This window comes from Anser brachyrhynchus (genome assembly GCF_964034855.1).
Source record: "Anser brachyrhynchus genome assembly, chromosome: 11".
Taxonomy (NCBI): Eukaryota; Metazoa; Chordata; class Aves; order Anseriformes; family Anatidae; genus Anser; species Anser brachyrhynchus.
In genome coordinates, this window is record NC_137706.1 from 8,354,071 (window position 1) to 8,380,338 (window position 26,268).

General features: G+C 40.8%; 1 protein-coding gene and 1 long non-coding RNA gene across 6 annotated transcripts in view; one reads left to right on the plus strand and one right to left on the minus strand.

Moving 5' to 3' along the window:
* LOC308176119 overlaps nt 1–26,268 on the plus strand; it is a 104,726-nt gene that overhangs the window by 4,844 nt on the left and 73,614 nt on the right. For both annotated transcript variants that reach the window (XR_013938079.1, XR_013938080.1), the window contains exon 3: nt 19,738–19,848. This is a non-coding gene — a long non-coding RNA (uncharacterized lncRNA). The remainder of the gene's footprint in view (nt 1–19,737; nt 19,849–26,268) is intronic.
* CHRNB4 (cholinergic receptor nicotinic beta 4 subunit) lies at nt 3,700–17,261 on the minus strand. Of its 4 annotated transcripts, XM_080551359.1 has the most exons (7): nt 16,307–17,261; nt 11,805–11,862; nt 11,455–11,560; nt 10,812–10,856; nt 10,576–10,685; nt 6,548–7,520; nt 3,700–4,497 (listed from the first exon to the last, which is right to left on the minus strand). In XM_080551359.1, exons 1-7 carry the CDS (start codon nt 16,359–16,361, stop codon nt 4,357–4,359), a joined length of 1,488 nt encoding a protein of 495 aa, XP_080407485.1. In that variant the 5' UTR covers nt 16,362–17,261; the 3' UTR covers nt 3,700–4,356. The 4 variants fall into 4 exon arrangements, with proteins under 4 accessions (XP_080407485.1, XP_080407486.1, XP_080407488.1 ...); XM_080551360.1 differs by lacking the exon at nt 11,455–11,560 and having other exon boundaries at nt 11,717–11,862; nt 16,307–17,257; XM_080551362.1 differs by lacking the exon at nt 16,307–17,261 and having other exon boundaries at nt 11,717–11,840.

The following is a 26,268-nucleotide window of genomic DNA, read 5'->3' on the forward strand; positions in this document are numbered from 1 at the left end:
TGGTGGGTGCTTCTCTCCCTGTTGTTAGGGAAGGATAAATGATGACCCCATTTGGCGCTGTGTTAAGAGGCAGTGCTGAGAGAATGAGCATTAGGCTGGGTTCAGCTGCTCTTGGCACAGAGCTTGTTTATCCAGTTTCCTCTATCTCTCAGAGCATCATTCACTCCATCCCCAGACACATGCTCTCATGATAATTTCTGTAATTCTATTAGCTTGGAGGAAATAGGCTTTACTGTCCATTTGATTTTATTATTTTTTTCCAGAGAACTCAGCCGTTTTGTCTTGCAGCTTAACCCTTTGTGAACACATTTTCTTGCCTTGCCAGGGCATTGAGATCAGCTGTTTTCCCTTTCTGCCTTATTGGTTTCCATGAAAGAGCAACATTATAACTGGGATTTTTGTTTGATTGAGTCCTAACTAGAAATGAGCTAAAGCTTCAAGGATCAGATCCTAGTCTGTGTTCCCAAAAATTCTGTATCTAAAGCTGAAGAGTTAGGAAATGGCTGGTCTGCAGAGGCAGTGAAGAGCCACTGTATCCAGAGGTACAGGTATTTTAACTTAATTTGCCTAGTTGCTGAAATTTCCAGCTGTGTTTGTATGCATAGATGTTTTATCTCTAACATTATGTGATGAAGCTCCTGGTGAAATCAGCTCGGATTTGAGGTAGGATTATTTTTCTGGCCAGGGAGAGTGATACGACAAGAACACGTCACCATGACTGCATTGCAGAAGTACATAGAAGAATTTGTATGGACACGGGAAAGCTCATTCCCCCAAGAACATCTGCAGTAACAAACTTTGTAGCCTTTGCTTTTTAGTGATCATGCTACTTTGAAATGGCTTCCTTTTTGTTAAGATTTGTTAAGATCAAATCTTGATCAACTCAGATGATGACAAAAAGAATACCCTCACATCGTACTAGGGAACCGAGGTGGCGCCATCAGAGCCTTTTCTTCACTAGAAGGGAAGCAAAAGCTGGTTGTGCACTTTCATTGAAAGAGTTTTAGTGGAAAATATGTTTTGAATGACCACAGTCTTCCTTTTCTAATGAGAAGTATTGCTGTAAAAACCTTGAAAAGTTGGAATGTTAAAGTTTATTTTGTTTGATGAACTGGGACCTTATCATATTCATATTATCTTGCAAGAATACATTTTTAATGTTTCAATTTCTCTGGAAAATTTCTGGTTTTGAAATTTTGTCAAGAAATCAAGATGGAAAACCCTGTGATTCTTGGACAAGTTAATCTGGGATGGTTTATGTCTTACGTAGGCAGAGCTGCCGAGAGTTAGGCAAAAATAGCATTTACCAATTTGAAACCACAGTTTTAAGAGGTCAAAATTTTGTGAAATTTTAGCAATTGGTGAAATTTTCCATTCTGAAGTTTGCTATGGATGGAATTACTTCTGAAAATTTGACAAAAATGCCAAAGTGGTTTCTGAGAACATAACTTGAGAAAAGCATATTGCTTTACTCGTGATTAAAAAGGAGTAAGGCAGCCATGGTACATGAAAAGCCCCAGAGCCCACCATATCCTGAACGAGGAGCTCGAGCCCTGAAGGGATCTTCCCGGGGCCAGGGGTGTGCCTTCTGAAAGCCCTTTCTGGGTTTGTCCAGTCGAGGCCTGGATTTGCCTGAGCTCTGTGGTGGCTGCTAGCTGAGCTGCCAGATCCTTTCGGAAGCTCTCGGCTGCGCCAGGGGTAATGGAGGTGAAGGCTGCAGGTACAGAGCCAAGCGTTACCCGTCGCTGCTGCTCATAGGATCAGACAAAGTGAGACAGGAGCACTGGGGGCCTCGTTCAGATGCGTTCAGGCAGTGCGGGGTGGATGAGGCAAGAGGGTAATTATTGGTAGGAGACTGATGGAGGATGTGAGAGCCAGACGGAGCCGGAGTGCTGTTGGAGGGGGAGAAAAGGAGCGCAGAGGGGTCTCTCAGCATGTGCCTACTACTGGTGGGCTGCAGGGTCCGAGGACCACTAGCTGCAGCCTCGCTTGCTTGGATGGATGAGTCCCTCTCCCTCCTGCCCTGCAGGCGGGTGCAGTGATTGGAGACAGTGTTCGAGCCTGCTTGTCTGTGCTGCCCCTTCCAGACTGGCTGTTCAGGGTTGTTGTGGGATTTAAAGGGGCTTCACCTTTACGCTGTGCAGCACCAGCAGCTGCTCTGGCTTCCCTCTGGCTTCTCTGTAAGCAGAAAAGGCTGTGTAGCAGCTGTGACAGTGTGCGCACATGTGCTTGCGGTGTTCCGTGCCACGGCAGCTTCTGGAGTATAACCTAACATGGGGGAGTGCCTCCCTGCAGGGCACAGGCTCCCCGCTGCTCCCTTGGGGCTGCGTGTGCTCCATCTCATCTCACTGCTGTGAGCAGTCTCACAGTTGCCTGCAGCTAAATAGCTCTGCTATTCGGGTTTAAGAGGGAGAAGACATTTAAGAGGGAGAAGGCGTGAGGAAGGTTTGATCCCTTCCAACTCTACACCACCCACCAGGCACCATGGGAAATTCCCGGAACAGTTAATGTTTGGGGGGGGGGACCAGAGCATTGGCACCCTCTGGGAGAGGAGGATGAGGCAGCTCTGGTGGTCACAGGGCACACCAGCACTAATAGGGCCGTCCCACAGGCCTCCTTCACCCTCCTGCCCTGTCCTTCAGGGCACAGCTTGAGGACACAGCCTAAGTGGACTGGAAGGGAGGGTGACAGTATTACAGCCTTTCCTTCTTCTAGCCTACGGCCTGGGAGAGATGATGCTGCTGCTCACGGAGCCTTCCCCACCCCACTTCAGTTGCTTTTTCAGTGCATCTTTCTTAAGGTGCTGTGTTGCAGTGCTCAGGCCCCTGGGGAAGGACACCCCTTCAAGCACTCCAGTTGCAGGTGGTGGCACTGGGAGCAGTGGGGCTGCAGCAGGGGGCAGGGGTGGCAGCAGTGCTGGGAGTGTTCAGCACAAGGGCTAGGAGCGAACGCAGGGGTCAGCAAATGTCCTGGATTATCTCTGAACAGTTGGAAAGGCTTCTGTGTGACTGGTTTGGCACGTTGAAATGTGCAGTTGTCTGTAGCTGCTAGGGAACAGTGATCTAGGTAGGGATGTCACTTAGTTCTGATGAGGGCAAATAAACCAGAGGTGTCTTCAACGGCAGCTTGCTGAATAATACACGTTTAACTATCTGCTAATCCTCCCCTGGGACAGGTCGGCCTCAGGTCCCTTTCAGAAGAACTAGTAGGTTTTAACAGTTTGTTCACCAGTCACTAGTTGTACCTATCAGTGGTGGTGAAATTGTTCTGTGTCCTGACAGCGTCCCTAGCAAAAGCTGAGGTTGGTTTAGCTTGAATCAGCGGCCCACTTCTCTTTGTGGAGGTTACGAGCTGGCTGGGACAAAGTTTGGTGAGATTGTCCTGTGGTGGGAGTCTTAGGCCCTGATCTGCCCTTTGCTGAAGGCTTAAAGACTGTACGTGTGTTAGCTAATGATAGCTTTCATAGCTAATTTGTTGAGGGTGGTATTTAAACCTGCGTTAACATCTCCTCAGCAAAACGCACAGGTATGTTTGTTCTCAGGTGTCTAGCCTCATTCCAGCCACCTTTCACGGTTGTTGTGTCCTCTAGATGCTTTCCTGGACTTTCTTTCAGCCTTTAGATTTGTGAAAGCATATGTAAACCCTACTTACACGAGCTGTTAAACTTGCAGGAACATTTCAGGACTAAATCTGTATAAAGGAGAAATTTTACATTTTATTTATATTTCATCATTGAACAGAGCATATAAACGTTTGTTAACGATATGTTAATTTGGCCTCTGCTGATTGATCTAGTAGCAGAGATGGCAAGGTGAGAAACCTGTTAGTGGTTACCTCAGAGGTATGGCTCTGTTTCTCTGTTCAGTCTTAAATATCACACTCAAAGCAGCTAAACAGTGATTCCACCTGTCGAGCTCTATATAAATCAGACACAAATAGTTTTGATGCATTTGAAAGAACTAAATACCTTCCTTGAAGTATGGAGAGTGCAGTATTCTAAGGAAAGAAAATGGCTTTCCTGAAGCAATGTATATAAAATACCTTTTAATAAATAATCCTTGTGAGCCAAGCTGGCATATTGTACAGTAAATGCCTTTCTCTGTAATGTTCAGACGTCAAACAATTGACAAAAGGGCCAAGATACCACCAGAAGTACTGAACTTGTTGGAAAAAAAGAAATGTTTTTGGATTTTTTCCTATCACAATAATCTAGCAAGTCAAGTTCTACTTTCCACGTCCCTACCATAAATCTGATGTGAGAGCAACTCAGCTGACATCAGTCCGGGTTTAACAGAGGGGAAACAGAGCAAAAAGAGACCCAGCATCTATGTAGGCACTGACAGTTTTAAATGACAACTAAGGGTTCACGGCAGCAATGTGGTTTTGAAAAAGTGGCTGCAGAAATAATCCAACAGTCCCGAGGACACAAACAAGGACGAATATCCAGAGAAACAGCCTGTCCACTACCATGGCAACATACTTCCAATCTTCAATGACCTGGAAAAAAAAGCCAATTAAAGGTATTAGCAATTTGTCATATTCTTTTGCTTTTCCTCTTGCTGATGCAGAGTCTTTGATTATGAAAACAAAAGGAAATAAATCTCAAGGTTCAGGGAATAAAATCACTTTAGACTTGGGAAGGATTCTTTCTCCTGCAACCGTTCTGAGCAGTGGAGAAAAATACTGTAAATTTATCTAAGATGTCTTTGGTGCGTCAGTGCCTGGTGTCAGTCCGGAAGGACCCACACTACAATCCAATTAAGGAATTTTTTCTTTAATTTTAGTTTGCAGATGCTATTAATCTCAGTGGACAAATACAAACAGTATTTACTGCTGTTAAACAAGGTTAGCTTCTGAGTTCTTCTCTTATCAGCAGTCTTCTTAATCAAGGGTTTTAATGTGTATTAGTACTGTTGTTTTTTATTAAAATCCCTTTGGCCTTGCATGTGTTGAAACACAATGTGAGCCTTAGTTTCTGTTCTCAACCTGAAGTGACTTTGAGGCTATTATCGTAAAAGATGAATACATCAATCTTCATTTGCATCTCGTCTGTCATTGATTCTAGTTACACGTGGGACATCATCACCTCAGTGACTTTACCATACTCGTCAGTTATCTCACGTCTTACATTAGAACATTATATAGATTTCTTTCAGCGCACCCTTCTAATTTCCACTGCTGCTAATGGGAATTGTGCACTTCTGAAAAGAGGCTGTAGGAAATGTACATGAGCGGTTGTTATCAGAGCGTGGTAATGAAGATAGCAGAAATTAAGTTTATGAATCCAGAAAACAATGATACGTAGTATCAGAAGACCCTGTGTAAAAAGCATTCAGTTCATTTTTAATGCATGAAATATCCTCAGAAATTGTTCTTAGTCTCTAGTGGAGGCTCTGTAGATCCTTTAATATGCAACGTATTCTTGCATGAGTTTCTGAGCTATTAGAATATTTTTTTCCTGCTCTGTAAAGCGTGCTTCTGTTCAGTCAGTTCCAATATGTATAGGCTCATGTCTAACATTAACTTCTGATCTTCTTTATTTATATTGACAGTAATTTCAGTTAATAGAAAACATGAACTACTCAGCAGCATATTCCTCAAGGGACTTCTGCAATATCAGAAGCCAGACTATAACATTATTTAGTCTGCTGGGCTGAAGGAGGGAGAGCGCAGCAGGAATAGAGAACCTGGAGTCTGAGTGGGATCTGGGACTGAGCGGGATCACAGAGAGGATGCCCGACAGTTTTTCCTAACGGTGGTCTAAACAAATCCGAACCACTTGAGTTTTTCCAAGCGTTATGTGCAGTGTATTTATATCAGCTTCAGTGTGCTAGCTAGTTACACATGAGTAGGGCATGTGAACAGGACACCAGCAACACTTGAATCCTGTACTTCTCATAGCTGATAACAAGTATAACTTAACTCAAATGGAAGAAGTAACATCTCTGCTGGCATTAGGGTTTTGATTCTACCCACTGTATTTGCCATAACAGAGCAACATAATGTCTTGCTCAGTTACGGACAGAGATCTTAGGACGAAGAAGGTGTCTGCAAGTTGTTTTCCCAATTTTACTAAATCCTTCTTCTGTGCGTACTTAGGTAAATTAAAGCTTGAGCTGCGGGTACGTTGTTTCTGGTTAACATGGGCTGATCATGTTAAAGTCTTTCTGAATACATTGGGGAAATATATTCTTAAATGGCATTCTCCCAGACCTGGAACTCAGTATTTGTTTTCCCCCTGCCAGACATTACTTGAATGTCACAATGCAGCTTTTTTGAGGATGTTTTCTGATTTACTGGGTAACCACCATTCTCTTTTTTTTAGAAACATCCAAGTTACTTTCTAGGAAAGCATTGGCTTTACCAAATTACTATTCATTAAGTTGTTTTAATGGCAAACGTTATTTCATCTGACAACCTATGGCTAGAATGTCTAAAATCTTCAAGCTAGCTAGGGAGTTCAAATCTCCTTTCTGAAGAACAGCATGCTACAGAGGACAAGGGATGAAGTTCGGAAAGACCAGGATGATTTCTCATTTTTACTTACGCTTTGGTCGTTGTCATCACTTTTCATGTGCTCTGCTATAAAACTGACTCCATCAATTGCTTCTTGGACTTCAGGAGAAAATTTCATGCCTGTTCTTAACCTGAAATCTTGATGGTTGCTGACATTGTCAAGAGTCTCAGTGATTTTCATATCATATTTTTTGGCAGAAGTTGTGTTCACAAAGTAAGTAGAGTTCTTGTACAAGACGGATGGGTCCATGGAAAGATTCTCTGCTCTCATCTTTTTGCAGTTGCACAGCTTTTGCCGTGGAGAATTATTTTCTGGACGCTTCATGAACAGATAGGCTGGGAGTCTTTCAAGGAAAACCAGCTTTACCCAAGGAGGCATAGTGTGAGTGCTTGGAGATCTGTGGTGGACGTTGAGTACGCAGACACTGGTAACTATTGAGAAGGTCACTAGTACCATTGTAAACATGAGATACTTCCCGATCAGCGGAACATCCAGAGATGTTGGAGGGACAATTTTGGAGATCAGCAGTAAGAACACAGTCAAGGCAAGCAACACAGATATGCATAAGGTCATTTTTTCACCACAGTCTGAAGGCAAGTAGAACACCAGGATGGCTAAGGAAGTAATTAGCACACAGGGAATGATAAGATTGATGGTATAGAAAAGAGGTTTCCTTTTAATAATGAAGTCATATGTCACATCGACATAATTGGGATCCAAAGGATTTACAGTCCGTCTTCCTGGGAGTGCTACAATGTCCCATTCTCCACTGGGTGTGAAGTCGTCCATGCTTGCCATGGAAGTTTTTAGTACCATATCAATTTCTGTATGATCATATGTCCAAGACCGGAACTTTAAGGTGCAGTTTTGTTGATCAAATGGGAAATGCTTAACCTCGATCTTGCAGGCACTCTTGTAAATGGCTGGAGGCAACCAGCGAATGCTTCCATTATTCTGTACGATTACATTTGTGTACAGTGAAACTTCGTATGTGCCATCGGCACTAATGAAACAAGGGAGAAGAAAAAGGAGAGAAGACCATCAAACATTAAAAGGAAAAACAATTCAAAACAGAAAAACTCGCATTCTTTGTCTTGTGGGCCTCAGTTGTTGCTAGAATTAAAGCTTAGGAAGATTTCAGTTTTGAAATCTATGTTGTAGGCAGCTATAATTTGATAGCTGCATTTCTCCCAGTTAGAAAACTGATATTTTGTCCAATGCTTACAGAAAATTATTTTCATAAAATGGTTATTAAATAATAAACTTGCATGTCCATTTTCTCCAAAGAACTGGAAGTACTTTTAAATATTTTTTACAGTAATTAGGGCTTACTACATCTTTGAAGGCTGAGTAAAAATGAGATCATCCAGCAAGAAAACAGAGGTACCTTTGGTCTGGAACACAGCCACTGTTAAGAGCACACAACAACACTCCTAAATGACTTAGACAAGGAAATAAGGATGTGCAGTGCTAGTTAGAAATGCAGGGAGAGTGCAGGCAGAGGAAATGTAATTATGTAGTTTATAATTGATTGGCTTGTTCCAGTTAATGCTTACATATTACAAAACCAGGCCAGACAAGCCACAGGGTTCTTAATGCCCACAAATGATCTTGGCTTTGTATCTCCTCCAAATGCTGAACTTCCACCAGGAGAGTCTCCTGTGTTATGATGGGTCCTTTAATTCAGGGAGAGGATCATTATCAGTCAGTAGTCAGTACGGTTTCTTTCCCAGTGTTTCTGGGCAAACAACATGGGATTGTTTATCCTACGAAGTATCCTGAGGCAGAAATGTGGTCAATTGTGAGAAATTTGATTGAAATCTAGTGTTTTTTAGTGTATTCACAGCATCTTTTCAAGCATGCTATGCAACGCCTTTCAAACTCAGCCAGTCCTGCTACCCAAGGAAATTGTAACAGTAGGGAGGAGGAACTTTCAGTGACTCTTTATTGACGGAAGAGGAAACTCAATTGCTTTTATTAAAAGTGGGTTAGACACTTGTTAGGCTGCAAAAATGAGTCTGGACTAGATACATCCCATTTCCTTTTGGATAAACATCTACATTTGTAAAGAAGCGCATACAATTTAGAGACAATATGTTATCTGCAAAACTAAAATACCAAATTCAAGGTGTAAATAAAGGAGGTTCAACTGACTGTGATTAAATAGCACCCTTTTACTCCAATGGGAAATTTGCTCCTTGGGAGTTAATAAGAAAGTCTAGTGAATCACCTGTCTGTTGACAAGTCATAAAAATAGAGCTATTTCAGTGCTAAGGTTGATTTTTCTGAGCAAAAAATTGCCGCAAGCATCCAAGGCTTGGCAAATGTATAGCTGCTCTCCAGATTGGTTACACTTGGCGATGCAAAGAAGTCCTGGAGCCTAGCACTGCTGAGCTGAGACCCGTGCAGCTAATTCATGTAGGCAGTGAAACAAGTGCAGAAGTGAGAGGCTACAGTGTGTAAGGGTCTTTAGTTGGTTGCCAGTCAATGAGTGTATATATATATATATATGTATATGTATTTTTAGTAAAGAAACTGTATCTTGTCTCTCATGTCTCTGTTTCCCTGAGTTAGGTTTACAGTTAAGCCATAATACTGCACAGACTTCTGGGCTGAGAATATGCAGGTGATTTTGTTTGCTGCCCCTGCCTGAGCTCGGAGACTGAGGCCAAGCTGCTGGTGCTGTGTCAGTGTCCTCCACAGCCCTCTGTGCAGCCTGCATTCGGGCAGAGCTGTGTGGTGCAGGAATGCTCGTCTGTTTTCCTTGTTAGGACCACCATGGACTGACTCCTGCCTACAAAACACTGCTCCAGCAGAAGAAAGTTACAGGGGGATTGGTCTTCTAAAACTTTAATTTCCTATTTAAAACCTAAAACTTTAATTTCAAGCTTTGTACTGATGTAAAAAAACAAAACAATATGGTGTGGCTAAAAGCTTGTTTCTGTACTTTACGAAGCCTTTAAAAAATGTTCCTTGCCCTTCTTACAATCCACTAAATGATACTATTTGGAGAATAAGGAAGAAAGAAGCCGGGGGCGGGGACACAATTTAGCAGAACAAGATTTGACGAGGCAGAGTACATCCTAATCCACTAGCTGAATTATTTTGTGACTAATACAATAGTTTTTAGTATTCAAATATTTTTCAAATCTGATTTCCAGTAGTAGGATTCCAGGGACTTAATTCAGTTATATATAAACTTCCTAGGTTTCCCATCTGTACATGTTAGTAAACCATCCTGTGTTCATGAATTCATTGGTCTTCAAAGTATCATGAAAGTGTATTATAAGTTTTGGTTATTGTGGTTTTTGTTTGTTTGTTTTCCAAAAAACTTGATATTATCTACTTCAAGGCTTTGCTAGAGACTTAAAAACAAAACAAAAAAAAATCAGCAGTTGTTTGTCTGAAAGAAAAATCGAACTATGTTCTAGCCCCAAGGTTTTATTTTTCTTACTACTGTGAAGCAGTGGGGTCAAATGTTGACAGATTTGTTATGTATTCTTATAATTGACTTTTGAATGCTTTATGAAAATAGAATATAATCTGGTTTTGAACATTAATATTAACTCATGGAGTTCTGTTGTCTGTGAGCTTGAAGCAGATTTATGTCCTATAGTCTGTGGTGGAAGGAGAGAAGAAGTAGGAGATAAAAATGTAGCACAGTGCCTAAGATGTCTGATAGACTTCCAGATGTCTTTGTTGAAACCTGGTCAGTGTGCAGCTGTGCTTGTACTTACAATTCATTCTTTCGAAGTACTCTAATCTGATAAAGACTTGCGTCTCAGTTGTGAGCCTTCTCATTGATCTTCTGGTGTTGTAACAACTCACGCTGCAGACTCGCCCCAGGTCTGCTAGAATCTGTCTGCCTAGAGCCCCGATTTTGCTGAAATGATCTTTAAGGCCAGTACCTCAGTCAGATGTACTTGATACTGGCTAAAAGGTCTACCATTTAGTTTCAGACTTTCGTCAGACCTGTATCATTGGTTCTGATGCTTTTTTCTCAATACGTGGTTAACATTTTGTTCACTGTCTGTACAAATTAGGGATGTTTTACTTACTTATTGTAAAGCACAATGTCTGGCAGCCAGATGTGTTTTGCAGGTATTCTCAGCGTATTTATTCCTTCATAGTCAGAGGGCTTCCAAGCCAAACGATAATCAATCCACTCCTAGGAGAAGAATTATACATTAGCGATGGGAGTATCCAGACCAGCACAAACAAAACAATCACTGTGATGTAGTGAAAGCAGTGCTGTTTGTGGTTTGCAAGATCGTGCCTTTGTGGATTTTGTTACCTGGTTCAGCCAGACATTTGTAGTCATGATCTGCTCCCGTTCATTCTGCAGGGGAAGAGACAGAGAAAAGCTGTCCTCTGAAATGTTCCATTTTATTGCAGTAATGAGATTTATTCTTTCTGGGCTTTCAAGGATATTTCCAACTGTACAGAATGATTTTGCATGGTGTATTTCAAAACAGGCAGTTCTCTGCTGGTAGATGCCTGGCTTTGTGCACATACTGATAATGTATAGTAACCCCACAAGCAGGTAGCTCCAAGTGGCTTTTAAACAAGGACAGTTGTGACTGGTGTGTATGCCACTCCTTGGGAACAATTTCTCCCTTGCAAGCTCTTTTTTTTCCCCTGTGGATCTGATTTGAAACAGGAGGCAAACTTTGGCCATCAAAAAGCTCTAGAAGAATTTGTGTAGGGTTAATGTAAGGTTTGCCATGTAAGCTCTTATCTAGGAGGTTCATCTTCATGGAACTAGTAGGAGTTTCTACCAGAAGACCTTATAGCGGTCTTTCAGTACCAAAGGGGGCCTACAAGAAATCTGGAAAGGGAATGATTTGTCAGGGAGTCCAGCGACAGCCCAAGGAGTAATGGCAAGCAGTGACATTATGTGCACAGCCCAGGAGAGATCCTGACCTGGTGTAACTTACTGCAGCCTTACTGAATCCGGAGAAAGATCTTGATTTTTGATCAGTGGGATTGTATTGGATGAAGATCTGGCTGCTGTCCTTAGGCATAGATTGTTGTAGCTGCATTCTGAAATAAAACCTGCAAATTGCACATATGAGCCCTGCCTACTACATGTTATGCAAAGTAGAAAATAGCGGGGACAGAGTAACACCAATCTAGCTTTTACTTAGAGTGCTGTGTACATAGTAATGAACTAAAAGGCATGGCTTAATTTGAGCTTACCACACTGATGAGCTGTGCCAAGGAAACCTGCAGTTCTATAGATACCAACTGGGACGAGTTGACAGCTGGGCGAATTAACTTATTGTACCTGTCAGGACTCAGTAGGTGGTTCATTAGCTTTTCTTCAGCATCTGCTGCGGTGCTTCCTGTAAAACATCACATAACAGGGTTACGGAAGGGACACCAAGTGGCATGATGCAGAGATCACGGAATTCCTGTGCGTCGGATCATCTTCATGAAGTAATGAGGGCTTTTGATTTTCTAAAGACCATCGTTTTGCAGGAGCAGAAGGATACGGTGCTTGCACCAGTATCTGTTCTGCTGAAACCAACTGTCTTTCACAGAGCATAGATCAAAAGCAGATAATTCAGGGCCCTATGTTTTTTTTTTCCCCACAGTAAAATGCAAAGCTCAGATTGATAGGTACTTTTGGGAGTGCGTTCAGAAACTAGGAGGAAACCCACCTTCTTAATAACACAGGAAGAATGTTTCTTCTAAAGAAAAGATCTAAAGATCTAAATGGAGGGAGTCTGGGTGTGACTTTTCATTGTCACAGGAGACAAGGAAAGAGTTGCAGGCACAGGTATAAATTGGAAGACTCTGATCTGCGTAGGGAAAACCAGAGGATGAGCTGCAGGAGTCATAGGGTATTTTTAAGGATTGGGAGCTCTTTGGTAGCCAGTGATGTTTCTGTTTCAGAATAATTTTATATGAAATCCAGAGGCACTAATATAAGCCTTACTTTATGTGTAAAACGAAACCTGCTTTATGGACTAGCACAAATGCTTTAAATCTTAGACAGCTAAAGCTGGAGTCCAGTAACTGCAAAATACAGTATCTGCAGGCTGCTGTCAAACAAGCCTGAACATTCCCTGTGGAGCAGGGTGGCTTATTGCACAGCTCAAGAGGTGACTGGGTCCCATGTTCTCATGTTTGCTTTTTTATGGTATGGTAGTGGACTTTTCAAACCAGTGTTGACCATGGAATAATACTGATGATGAAGGTCCTGGTAACAACCTGCCAGCAGTATTGTCCCTTTGCAGGAGAGAGATTCTGCTGTATGTAGAGTAATTCTGTGTTGTGTGATACACCTGACAGCGATGGACACAGGCATTAATGAAAACAGATTCTAGTCCAGTGAATAGTATGATTCTTCAGTAGGAAAGGGCACCTAACAACCCTTGAAATTGCAGAAATTAAAAGCGTGTCTACAGCATATTTGCTTCCATGTGAACTGGGCTGTAAGTTGCTAGAGGGAACAAATCTCTCTTGAAACTTGGTAATTTTGAATTACACTCAGATATAAAAATACCATAAGAACTTGTTTCTGATCCAGTATGAAAGTGGGGAGACATGGAAGAAAATTTAATCAAACAGATCTTTCATATCTAAGAACAGCTTTTACTCAAGCTGTGGGGAAAGGATGAGATAAACAGCAGGCATGCTTTAATTCTCTTAAAAGGCGTATGTGCTACGTCATTGGTAGCACAGATTTTGTCACACGTCCTTAACTGTAACAGTGTCCTCTAGAACAGGTTTCTCAAGTACATCCCAAGCCATTTGGGAAAATATCTGTGTTCGTTGGGTTGGTTTATTTTGTGATTCACACTTGCTTTGTACTCCTGCACAAGTCATTATGAAAACCTTAGTACGATGTGATATTTTAATGTTATATTCATCCCCAATGTAAGCCTGCCTAATCAAAGGCTTATCAAGCTAAAGCTATGTTGATCCTTGCTAAGCTCCAGATTCTGTTTTTTTTTCTTTTGTATTGCAATTAAGATGGAGCTAAGGTTTATACTGTGTAGAAAATGGGGCTTCGTTCCAGGAATGGATTGTTTTGTGTTTACAGGGATAGCTGAAAAGCCTAATGGTAGCTGAAGAGATAATCTTGATTAGTTATTTTTATTTTATTTTTAATTTTTAAGCAAATAGTTGTGCTGCTTCTGCATATATAAGTGACATAAGCTGACTGCTATAATTCAAATATAAATAAATTGTCATTTGGTTTGTTTCATATAGTGGTTGCTGAATGTTGCTAGCAAAGAGTGAATTCTTGTTTGAATTGTTAAGTATGTTTTCACTGTGTTCCCATCTTTCTGTATTTATTCTAGTGTATGGAGTGTTTGCCTAAGCAGTGAGAAAAGTGAAAACTGCAGAATATTTACAGAAATCTAATTCTGAAGTTACAGTAATCACTGCTTGTTCTCTGAAACCTGATTTGGGAAGTCATGGTCATCTGGTCTGCAAATCACAACATACTGGGTCTCCATGTCTGATGAGAACAGCTCAGATTTCCAAGTACTGACTCTGTCAATAAACTTTATGCAACTGAATGACTGCCATGACTTAATTATAAAAACAGTCTGTTAAATAATGAACCCCTTTGAGATACTGTTCTCTGTTCTTAGGGAAGGGGTTCCTATAATGAAGAATTATTAACAAAATTGCCATGCCATCCCAACCCTTAAAGAACTTAATCATCAAAAATTAAGGTCAGAGAGGCTACTCTACCTCACTTAGCTGCCTGTATCACATGCCACTAGATGTCAGCAGTGCCCTGCCTTAAAGGTTGCCAGGACTAATCTGTCTGTAAATAAAGTGTAAAAATGAGTGGCTCTTGAATAATTTTTATAATCTACTTTCCATTACCAATCTTATAGTAACCAGATGGCACCTAGTGAAAACAAAATTGCCAGGCATTCAAGTTTGTCCTTATATGCATTTCATGATGTCAGTGGTTGCGCATTTGAAAACTCCTGTCTTTCTCCTCAGAGTTGGAAGAAATGCAAGTGCACTTTTTTCCCTCACAAACTCTTTTTTTCCAAATAGCAGCCATCACCACAAATGCTGCAGAGAGTAAAACGTTGCTTTTAGAGAAATGATTTTAACAATAATGATGAAGCAGCCCTTATTTGGGGGTAAAGTGTATTTGTGTACTGAAAGTACTAATAGGGAAAACACATTGGGATGGATCCTGAGCTAGGGAAATTTTCATAGCTTCACTGAACATGCTACACATCTCCTCCATGACAAGGAAAGCAGATTACCCCGTAACTTGCAGCACAGATTCTGCAATAAGTTTGTATTCTTTGCGTAGGGGTATTACCACTAAAAACAAATTGCTTTAGGATGCTTTCCATTTCATAGTAGAAGAAACAAAACCAGACTTGATTCACTACTCTGTGCAAACTTTCCTTTCTACATGGTCTAAGTTAAATATAAAAAATGAAATAACTCCTCAGCCTGTGCTGTATTGCTTATTTTCAGTGTAGTGACAAATACATTGGCATGATTTCCACAGAACAGAATAAGGAGCAGTGTCGACAAATACAGGCAAGTGCACTGTTATCACTGTCTAAATTGTAGAATTTAACATAAGACATGCTTCCCCCATTTCCCTAACCAGTTATTTTAATAACTGTTGAAATAATAATAGTTTAGAAATAATATATTGCACAACCTATTGTCATTTTGGTCTTTCCTCTCTTGCAAATGGCTTATGTTGAAAATGGTGACATACCAAATTCCCACCTATAATTAGGAAAGAGCACGTAGGATGCAGCAATAAGACAATCCTATTATCTTCTCTGAAATTACTTAGTGATGTTGTTACTTCTCAGTGTACTCCTGAGTAAAAAGATTTATATGGCGTCTTAGGACAATGCACACTACTTTGGAGTGATTATTGTTCCTAAGGAAGTAATAGTGAATTTACTGTATTTTAAAGGCTATTTTAACTTCTGCACTGCAATTAATGCGAACAAAAAGGAAATGCTGATAGATTCAAAAATGTGTAATCTAAAGTAGGCCCTCGCAGTTGTTACTAAGCAGGTGTTTTCTGAAGTTGGCTTTCAGTAACAGAAGAAACAAAACTGCAGGTTGACTAGGTACATATAGGAAAATGTGATTTTTGTCCCAGTTCACTTTCAGCCAGTTTCACTCCAAACACTTCAGTGGAGTCTCTCCGTGGGAAGATGCTCCCGAGGTAAATGCACTATTGTGTGCTGCTGTTGAGCTGTGCATGTTGGCTAAAACATAGGCAAGAAATCCTGACGGACTAAAGAAAATGTTCTTAATGTATGCTTATATTTTTAAATATATATTTATGTATTCCAATTGAAATTAAACATTAATTATGTACGAATCAAACAATTAGGAAATAACAACTTTGCAAACACAAGCTCGAGTCAATAATTGTACAGAAGGGTGAGATCTCTTTCATTTATGCTTTATGTCTTGGTTCATTTTTTCTTTTTTCATTCTAAACGCAATACCTGCTTTTCCTGTCACAGATAATCCTGGGAGCATCTAAAGGAACATTCTTTACTGGTTATCAATGTCATCTCCTACTGCTCTGTCATTTTATGTCCAACTTACTGCCTGTCCATATGCATCCTAGTGGATTTGCTGATACCGAATGAGCCAGAAACAACACTAAAACAATCAATTTCATGCATCTTTGTAAAGTCTGCAGCCTACTGAGGTGGTAGTTACAAATGGTTTGAGAGCTTATATCACCGTCCTATCTCGTAGCCCTGAAAGCTAACACTGTTCTGCAAACTGTATCTGAAAGAAAAGATCACTTACCGTTAAAATAATAGGAGCCCACTACAAAGAGAAAGAGGGTGTATGTATTCCTCATGGCAATAAAAAGAAGAGCTGGATTACTGTTCTTCAATTAAGACAGCTGGCAGTAGGCTCTGTTGTCAGGGTTGCACAAGGAAGAGATGTAAAAGCAAACCTGAATCTTGGAGGTATTAAATCCCTGGAAAGAGACAGACAGTAGGACCTGGCAGAAGCATTCTGCAAAGTGGAGTTTTCATAAGCATAGTGGTCCCTCCCCCTTTGCAGCTGTTTAAAGAGCTTTGTGGAGAGGAAAAGCACATAAGAAGAGGAACATAATGTGATAATGTTGACTAAGAGGAAATGAAAGAGCAAGCTAGGGAACATGATCTGCAAAACACAACTGCTTAATTCATGCTACTAGATAACATTTAGAAGGATTTCTGGTTAATAAATGCAGTGGGTGGGAATAGCTATGTGGGAAGAGCTGGATATAACTTTGTGCCATAAGACCTGTTAGTAAAAGTCATGTCAATTAATTACAGCCCTAGCAGAGGCTTATCTTCTGTGTCAAGAGAAACAGTCCATTGCCTGTTTCCAGCCCTCTTCGACTCCAAGGCCTGCACATGTGATCTCTATAAACTAGAACTCTAAAAGGCTTTTTGGGAGCAGCTGGAGAGGAAGGGGGAATTTGCTGTCATTAGCATTTGACAGGATTTGTAGAAGAAAGCAAATGCAGCTTGGTGAGAAATAGCCAATAGCCATAAAGACATTCCAGAGCAGTGTTAGAGGAATTTTATGGAAGTTATCATTTATAGCTGAAGGGTTCAGCAGAGTATAGAGTATCATGTTTTGGGACTTGCCATGGGAAGAGGTATAGAAAGAAAGGATAAGAAGAGCTTAGGTGTCCTTTGGAAGCACTGTAGGACAGACTGAAGTTCCTGGTTAGAAAACATAAGTTGATCTTCTAGTTACTATTTTATCCCCATATTGAGATTCCTCTCTGCATATTATGGCCACAGGATGCAGTTCTGCGCTCGTTCCATCTCCCAGCAGTCTAACTCCCAGTGGAGGCATTCCTTATTTACCAGCATAACCCATGTATGTACCAGACCCTTAATCTTTACTTCTGCATCAAGCACAGTTACTGTCTAACTGGGGCTGTTTGGAGACAGGTAACTGCTGCTATTCTGGGGCAAGCTGTCTGTGTAGCAGTGAGCAATTCATTGCCTTCCCTTTAAGCACTGTAGCCACCACCTGTTTTTTTTTTTCCTCACTAAACAGACCAGCATGTTGTGGCTTTGTTGTCTTTAAAGGAGCTACCATTAAAGGGAGTACAATAAATAAACTCTATTTTTTTTTGTACTATCTACAATCTATGTTACATGTCTGAAGAGTAAATTGATTGGTTTCGGCTCATTTTTTTAGGGGAGGAGGATGGATTCAGTGAGACAGATGGAAAAGCTCTCACTGCATGGACTTCCATTTAGATAAAACAAGCTGTTATGAGTCAGCTTTGATGAAGTGGCTTGAACTGTTGCCTTTCCTTACTCTGAAAATTCAAGGTATGTCAACTATACCATATCCTCCACTGAGGCTTCCCAGCAGTTCTTTAGAAAGCTTTCAACCGTCCATCATAAGAAGGATGGCTGGTACCTTCTCACCTTTCTTCACCTGCAATCTCGAGTAATCTCCTTTAATGTAACACCCTCAGTTATAATCTCTTAAGCTTTATGGTGTTTTGTTAATTGTTACTTTAAAAGATAATGATTAGGTCCAGCCTGGTGTCAGAGGTCCCTTGTGGTGGCTTCTGCATGTTAGTTGAAGTCTTTTTTATGCTTTCATCACTTCCTTTTCTCTCTTATTCTCTCTGTGTTTGCTGGAGTTGATTTTCAGAGGAGGTTAGAATTCTACTTTCAAAATAGTGTGGAAATTGTGGGAGGAAAAGAATGGTTTCAGTGGGACAAACAGGAGAATAGTCACTGTGGGGACATCTGCTTGGATGAAAAAAGCCAGTGCAATCCAAGTGATTGCATATGAATGGACTAACTGCAATGAAAACATAATACTTCAAAAGCTGGAGGAAAGCAGAGAAAGCACATGTTGAAACTGAACTTTCCTACAGCAAATTGCTCTGTTTTAATAGTCACAAACTCTAGTAAGTATGTGCCAAGGAAAGCATTTATGCTGAGCCCTTCATTCCTAGCTCCTCACCATGGTGTGCTTCGCTTGTACCTCATCAAAGGCCTCTACCATCAGACTTTGCTACGCTCTTGTGCCCGCTGCTAAGCAATGTTGTACGGGAAATTGCTCTCAAGGAGCTGCGCCTTTAGTTGTTATGGGTATGGTTGAACAAAGTACCAGTCTGTTGGGGAAGAAGGACTGCATCTGTTTCTGTGTTTTTACTTTCTGATGTATGACCTATTTATCCTCAAAGGCAAATCTTACATCTGCCAACCCGACCTCTGTGCTTCAGCAACAGTCACAGGAGTAACAGATGTATGCACCCTGAAGCCATTGCACTTGTACAGTCTACACTGCTTGATGCTTGAGAGTTGAACAGCAGCTCAAGGTATAACAAAACTGACTGGGACAGATTCAACAAAGTGGTGGGTGGTCACAGAGCCAGAGTCACAGATCGTTCACTGATTTTTGCTGCTGAAGCTGAAGATGGACAGGGAGAATGACCACAGCTGTGTTTCTTCTCTTTGGCCATATTCTTTCCTCTGCCATTCATGTCTGTTCATTCCTACCAACAGGTCACTGAAGGGCTTCCTTGATCACTTGTGCTATGCAATCCTTTTCCCTGGGGTGATATTATAGAATTCCACTTGTTCATTAAGTTGATATCCTGAAATGACAAGTCTTTTCATAGACATTAGCATATGCACTATTCTGGATTTGCATGTTAATACACTGTGCAAGCATGAGAATAGCATGGCAGAGAGCCATCCACTCAGGATTGTTCCTGGTGCTGCAATGCTTTGCATGTCTTACAGTCTTAAAGCTTTTAGGTACATGAGGAATATAAGATGGCCAAGTGCACAAGAAAACTGGCAGATCCTTTTCATGGATTTGTCACAGTGATTTGAAGTTTCCACTTGCATTAGGAAAGAACCAGTCAGAAATGCTGGAGCTTCCAAAGCAGAAGCAGCCTGGAGTGCAGTTGCTCACCTTGGTGAGGCAGGTACAGATAAGAGGGATATCACTGAAAAAATAAATGCTTCCAGGTGGAAAGCAAAAGTTAGTTTCCAGCAGTTGTGATACTGAAATGAATTTCAGGGCTGAGCTCATGTCTAAACTGGATCAATAAGGGACTTCAGATCATCTTCTAAAATACTGGCCTTACAAAACACAGAAGACCGTCTTTATGTTGTGCTTGCAGAATAGCTGTCACTTGCTGGATGAAAATTGCTACAGAAGATGTCAACTAATGGCAAACTTTGTTTTTCTAGCACCTTACATCGAAGTGAACTTCAGTGATACCTGTCAAGGTCTTGGCTCATCTCATCAACATCGAGGCATACTTGGCTTTCTGATCAGTTGAAAAATGAAACTTCTGATACGTGAGTTCTCCAAATAGCCTTGTGGCCCCCTGTAGTTAAAATCATAGTTTTGCCTAGTCAACACTTTTTAAACAAGCTCATTAGAACAGCCATGTTGGGGTTAACATTTTCCCTTTTGGGAATATTTTTTTCGCTGCAAGCCTACTTACAGTTCCATTAGAGATGTGTGATACCAGAATCACACCAGATTGGTACCTGAGCCATTCTGGTTGCTGATGTTTTTGAGATAAGTTGTACTGCTGTAGCCTCACTGAAGAAGGTCACACGACAGCACTGGTAAGTCTGCAGAGCAAAACAAAACTGTGGCACTGTAGTTCCATTAACTGTCAGCTGGATGACACTAGCTAGGTCCTCCTGCCAGACAACTATTGGTAGGAAGCAGTGGGAGGGGCATGGATGCATGGAATATTTGGTATATTGTAATCTAAAACTTTGGAATTTAATAAGCTCTTTTTTCTTGCCCTTTTTTTTTTTTTTTTGATTAGTAGATGCTTTGTATGGGATAATTAGTTTTCATCCAGAGGTATACTCTACAGTGGTGGACCATGTCTACATGTGAAATAATGTCATAAAGTCCACTTCTTACAGCACCTCTGTACTTATATTTGCCTTCCCAAATGGGATCTGACTAACATGGACAAGTATTTGTGATAGGCTGTCTTCAGGCATTGTATCATTGTATCACACTTTTGTAAATGACAGTGTGAAACAGGGCTGTGGATGCTACCAAATTTTCAGATAAATAACACTCCTTTAATGTTTTGAACAATGATGATACTGTATGTTGATGCCTGGTGTATCATCACATTACAGTCTGCTCCAAACCAAAAAAATGTTCCAGAGAATTGCCACTAATAGTACTGTGACAATAACACAAATGATGCATGCAAATGATTCAGTAGCAATGGATGTGATTCTGTCTCTCCTTGCAAAATATGAATGATTAAGGATCAATGCAAAAGCCACCTTTCTACTTCAGGAATATGTCTGATGGTAGACAAAGTCACTTCTGGAAAAAAATGTTTTCCTTTTTCTGGTTTATTTTTTAAAGTCATCACCATATGCTTTATGAGCTAGCAGGTGGGTTATGTTTGTAGATTCTTTGAGGCAGTAATAGTAAAGCATCTGACACTAAATGATTATTATCAACGTCTTAAACCTCCAAACTGCACAAGTGTAACAGGTTCAGAGTGTTTTCTAAAGCAGTGCAGAAGCAGCAGCTGACTGTGTGTTATGCTATTTTGGAGCTGATGCTTTTATTTTTATCAGTCTTTTTTGCTTCCTCTTACATGCTTTGAGATTCATTGCAGGCTTGCCTGTTACACGTAGAGCCCAATGTTTCAGTTCTGTGCTGAGGAGTACCAGTATAATAATAAGCCAGTTTCACGATGTCTTAATGTATCCACTGAAAGTGTAAATTTTCAAACACACACATATTTATATTGCTTTTTGAAGTACATCTGAGATGTATGTTTGTTGGGATTCAGGAGGTTTGAAGAGGGAGTGAACTAGTGCTCTATTCAAAAAGAGCAGTCTGCTGTTGGATACATCATCTTGGACATGCCTGGGTAGATTCAGGAGCTGGAAAAGGTTTGTTGAAATGCTTGAGGATAGTCTTATAATTTAGCCCACTGGCTTCCCTGTTTGGGGACAAAACAGTTGAGTCTAATATTATCACTTGTTTGGGGAACTCAAAGCTGTATTTTTCTCCTGCTGTGGTGATCTGTTACCTTGGATATGGTAGAAGTGGGAAGCCCATGTTCATTGTTCACTCATGTAGCCCAGATTAATCAGTGTTTGTGAGTCGTTTAATCTAAATTTTGTGATGCTGTAACTCTTTATCTCCATTAAATCACTCCTCATATAAACTGTACCATGGAGGGATTAAGCCCAGCTGATCAATTAGAGCTTTAAGGGGGTAACCTCATTGAAACACTCTATACCAAACCCCTAAACAACATTACTGAATTGACGCCAAGACATCGTTTGAAATGTTTTTATTCTGAAGTAAAGATATCACATAGTGAAGATCAAAAAAAAGCAAACTTATAAATATGTAGGCAGAATTTTCATGTTGTATGACAGTGTGATTGTTCAAGTGAGTTGAATAAATGTTAAAAGATAAAAATATCTATAGAAACCATCCTCTGTATAGATTTTGATTGTCTTGAGCAAAGACAGGCAGTTTATAGGGATTTCAGTGTAATAATATTTCTTGATTATCAAACTGAAAATTTAGTGGAGGCTAAAGAAAAAAATGGAGATGAATGTTATCACTAAGATAGTGAGAGACTTTTCTATGTGAAAAATCATGAATGGAATCTGAAAGAAATTCAGACATAAGACTGAATTCTAGTTCTGTTTGTGTTATCTAAAATTCCAACTGATAGGAAAAAAAAAAAGGATGAGAGATTTGGGGATTGACCCTAAATTCTCTTCTTGATTATAGAAAATAACGACTCTGAATAAAACATAGATTTCTCCACTATGTATGCCATGCTTATGTTACTGGCAGAAAAGATGTTCCCAAAATCTAGATAGAAATTTCCTTCAAGTTTGCTTAGGGGAAGTCTCTAGGGGATATGAAGGAAAAGTACAAAACATCTTTTAAAAGATTGTAAACATGTTTGGTGTTGTGGTAATGGAAATAATCTTGCACTTGTTGAGAAGTGAGATGGTGTAACGTCACAGGGAGGAGAGGGGAGGTGGACCTGTGAAAGTGCCGCTCCAAAACAAGGCACAGTAACAGAAATCTAGGTAGCCAGTTCATGTAAGGCAATGTTGTCCTCAGAAGGAGATCTTATTGATTTCTTTAAAAATGTACAGCTGACATGCACAAAAGAGGGAGATGAACTAAAATTCCAACTTGGGGAAGGCGCTTTTAAGGCTTCAGTAGATCAAGTCTCTCTCAGTGGAAAATGCAATCTGGGAGAAGATTCTAAGTAGAGTAGTCCCCGACTGGCTGACTGCAGTAAAATGCCACGTTTTGTACTGATTCACTGTACGTTTCTTGGTCCACATCATGATGCTCATCTCGTTCCTTAAGATACGTAGTGGATTTGGGTCAGGTAGCTCTGTGACCATTTCTCTCTGTGTTATACCGCAGCAGCTGAAATATCCTGGGGAGTTAATTCCCACTCATCTGTAACTCTCATGACCTCAGTTATTGTCTTCCCTCCAGCCTCCTCCATTTGAAGGCTGTGGTAAACACCGTGATGTCATTTATGTCTGAAAATTATCCAAATTCCTTCATTCAGGAGGCTTTCAATTTGTATAGAGCAAAGAAACTATACCCTGGTGCTTAAATTCAATTCTGTGACATCAGGTGCTCTAGAAATATCTTCAGATAGTTGCATTGTCTTTTCCAAGACTGCATCTGTGCCCATTTGTTTAAGTCTGTCAGCTGCCTTTGCTATTGCTGACTGCAAGTTTTTGCTGGTATGTGCTGCAGCTCTTGCCTGAGTTTGAAATATGCTCTTAGTGGTTGTTCTGTTCTTTCGGGTGGTGGTTTGGTCACTGATTTTAGCTCTCCTCAGGGTCTCATCCATGAGCTTTGGTCAGTTGTTCTTTCCTGATCACTGATGCAATCTCTCTCTTCATTTCAATCCCGAAACTAATATCTAGAATGAATTTGATGCTTACCTCAGAAAGGCTCACCTCAGCTCAGAAGCTCTTCTCTGACTTTGGTAGGGGTATCAGTTTGGTGGCAAGCAGTTATACATTCTTTTAAAACATTGTAAATGAAGCCGTGGTCATTTCTGTAATGCCTGTATTTTTTTCTGAAATTAATAAAAAGGGGCTAAATATATGGATGTTTAAGAACACATTTTAGCCAATACCAATATGCTCCTATATGCAGTGTAATATTTCTTTGGGCTTGCACTTCTTGAAGTAAAAACTCTAAAAGTAAATTCCAGAAGTAAGTAGCTCTATTTCTTCTGTTTGTCTACCTTGCTACATTATTCTGGCTAAGAAACCATGCTTCCTTGCCTTCCAAATCACTGTGAATGTCGCCTTGTTTCCAGCGTTCCTGTGACAGCAATGTGTTACATCCCTTGACAGAGCTCCCGTGAAATGTTATTAATATTTACAGCATGCTTTGTAGATTTACTAGAATCGCCCCTTTTAATCCCAATTACTTTATTCTGCTTTATCAAACCAAACCTATGGGTCAGTTAGTAAGGCTTTTTCAGTATTTATACCTGTTCACTGTTTACTCTGGCTGGCAACATTTACAAGTGTGTAACATTCCTGTGAAATAAACCATACCTGTCCCAAGAGTGAAGACAAGAAAGAGTAATTAGGCTGTGCTGAGGCAAATACACATTCAGTGAGGCAGATTAAAATTATGCTTTACTACTGCTTTTTTCTGCATAATTTCTACCAGTTGTGGTAAGCTATTGAGAAGAGCTCTACTGACTATGAAAAGTAGGTGTTATGAGTAAATCACATGCAATATTTTCAATCCAAGTGCATGTGGAATTTAATGGTGCAGGGCCAGACCTACAGATCATGCTCACTGTAGTGTGGTGTGAGGTTTATCTCTGAGGTTGGCAGATTTTGCACCAGACAGAATTGTATTAGGAGGATCCCTGTTTACTTGGCAGTAAAATAATTTTTCTTCTCAAGATGCCTCTATATTCTGCAGGGTGCTAATAGCAATAGAAAGCTCTCTGCTACATAAATGGTCATTTGGAAAACTCGTAAGTGCTGTGGTGCAGAGCACATCATTGCAACATGTGAAGAATTTTCCTTGATTTCTGAACATCTCTCTTCTTCACTGGGGCAGAACTGCCCATTGCTACCTCCTTCCTTGCTTTCACTGTGTTGGGCCCATGCCAGGTTAGTAATGGGTGTTTTGTACACTGGGGCTTTTAGGACAGGGCATTGGCATGCATGCGTTATTCTTCTGTCATTCAGATAACCTGTGTGCCAGGAAAAAAAACCCACAGCTGCTTGTAGTGGAGTCCAAAGGCTTCGGTTTCACACCCATGATGAAGGGAATCAGAGCACCCATGTCTGCCTGTCCCAGCAAACAGAGGAATAGGAAAACAGTGAATGGCAATTGTGCTGTTTGACATTTACCTTTTTATTTAGAAGTGCTGCGTTTCAGGATGAGTAATTTGGAAAGTGCAGAAAACAGAAGGGTTTAGGATACAAGACTGAGAGCCGAAAGACAGGGACTTAGTTCTCAGCTCTACCATGAGTCTCCAGGGTCTTGTCTAGATAAATACCATTGCTGTTCGGTGCTCCAGCTTCCCTGGTTGTAAAGCAAAGATAAGGATTGCCAGAGAATTAACTGATGTTTGTAAAAGGCTAGGATGGCAAGGAATGAAAAGGAATCATAAAAGCAGAAGGAAGCCCAGCATTACTGTGGCTTTCACACTTAATTTCTAATACCACAGAGGTTTTTGCTTGTTCTTTGATACATGCACTGAACCAGGGAAGGGAGAGCTATCAGCAGAGATGTTTGCCTCCCTCTCGTAGGTGCCCTGCCTCCCCATGGCAGCTGAATAGGTCAGCTCTGAGTTGGTCAGGGAGCATTCCTAAGGGTTGTCACAGATCTTCTCCCAGCAGCTCACATGGCTCTGTGAAATCACTGCTGGCTGCTCTGCAGTGGCAGCAAGGTAGATGCTACCTGCCCCTTACCAAAGGGCACTAATAGGGAGCAAACACAAAGTCGTCTTTCATCAGAGAGCTCTGTTGTTAGCTACAGAGAGCTTTCTGGATTTATTTCCAAATTGATTTGCAGATCTTGAAGGGGATTGAAGGTCTGGAATGGATATATTGGCTCTATCTGTCGTGAAGCTAACCTGGCAATAAATACTGCTTCATCAGGGCTGATAGTCATTAAAGTCCTTTTAACTTTGTAATCCCTTTGTTTGTTTTTTTCTTCTTCTTGAAGACAAAAACCCAGATGTGGCTATAGTGATGAACACATCTTGAGCAATAACCTGCATTATCACTGCTTCAAAGGGAGGATCATTAAAATCACATTAAGAGTTGGCAGAAGCCCATTAAAGCGCTGGGGACTGGCTGGACTTCCAGCTTCAACGTTTCAGGCTTCTGCACTTTTAAAGTACGCAGGCTTTCAGTGCAGCACTGGGGGTTGTTAGCAAGATTCCTTTTTATTTTAATTACTTTGGCAGGACATAAACTGGATTTTATTTGCAGGTAAGGTTTAACAAAGTTTTGGGGGTGGCCAAACAGTTTATGGTTGCTGCCAATGAGAGCTGGATCCCTGTTTGGAGTCAGCTGTAGCCCAGCAGAAAGCTGTCTCATGGCTCTTCCGTGAAACCTTCCTGTGTGGAGCTCTGAATCACAGACAGCCATGAGAACAAAAATTTAGTCAGTGTAAGAAGGCAGAAACACCTGCTGCTTCTGCCTCTGGCAGATACTGAAACTGAAGGTGCAGACAGT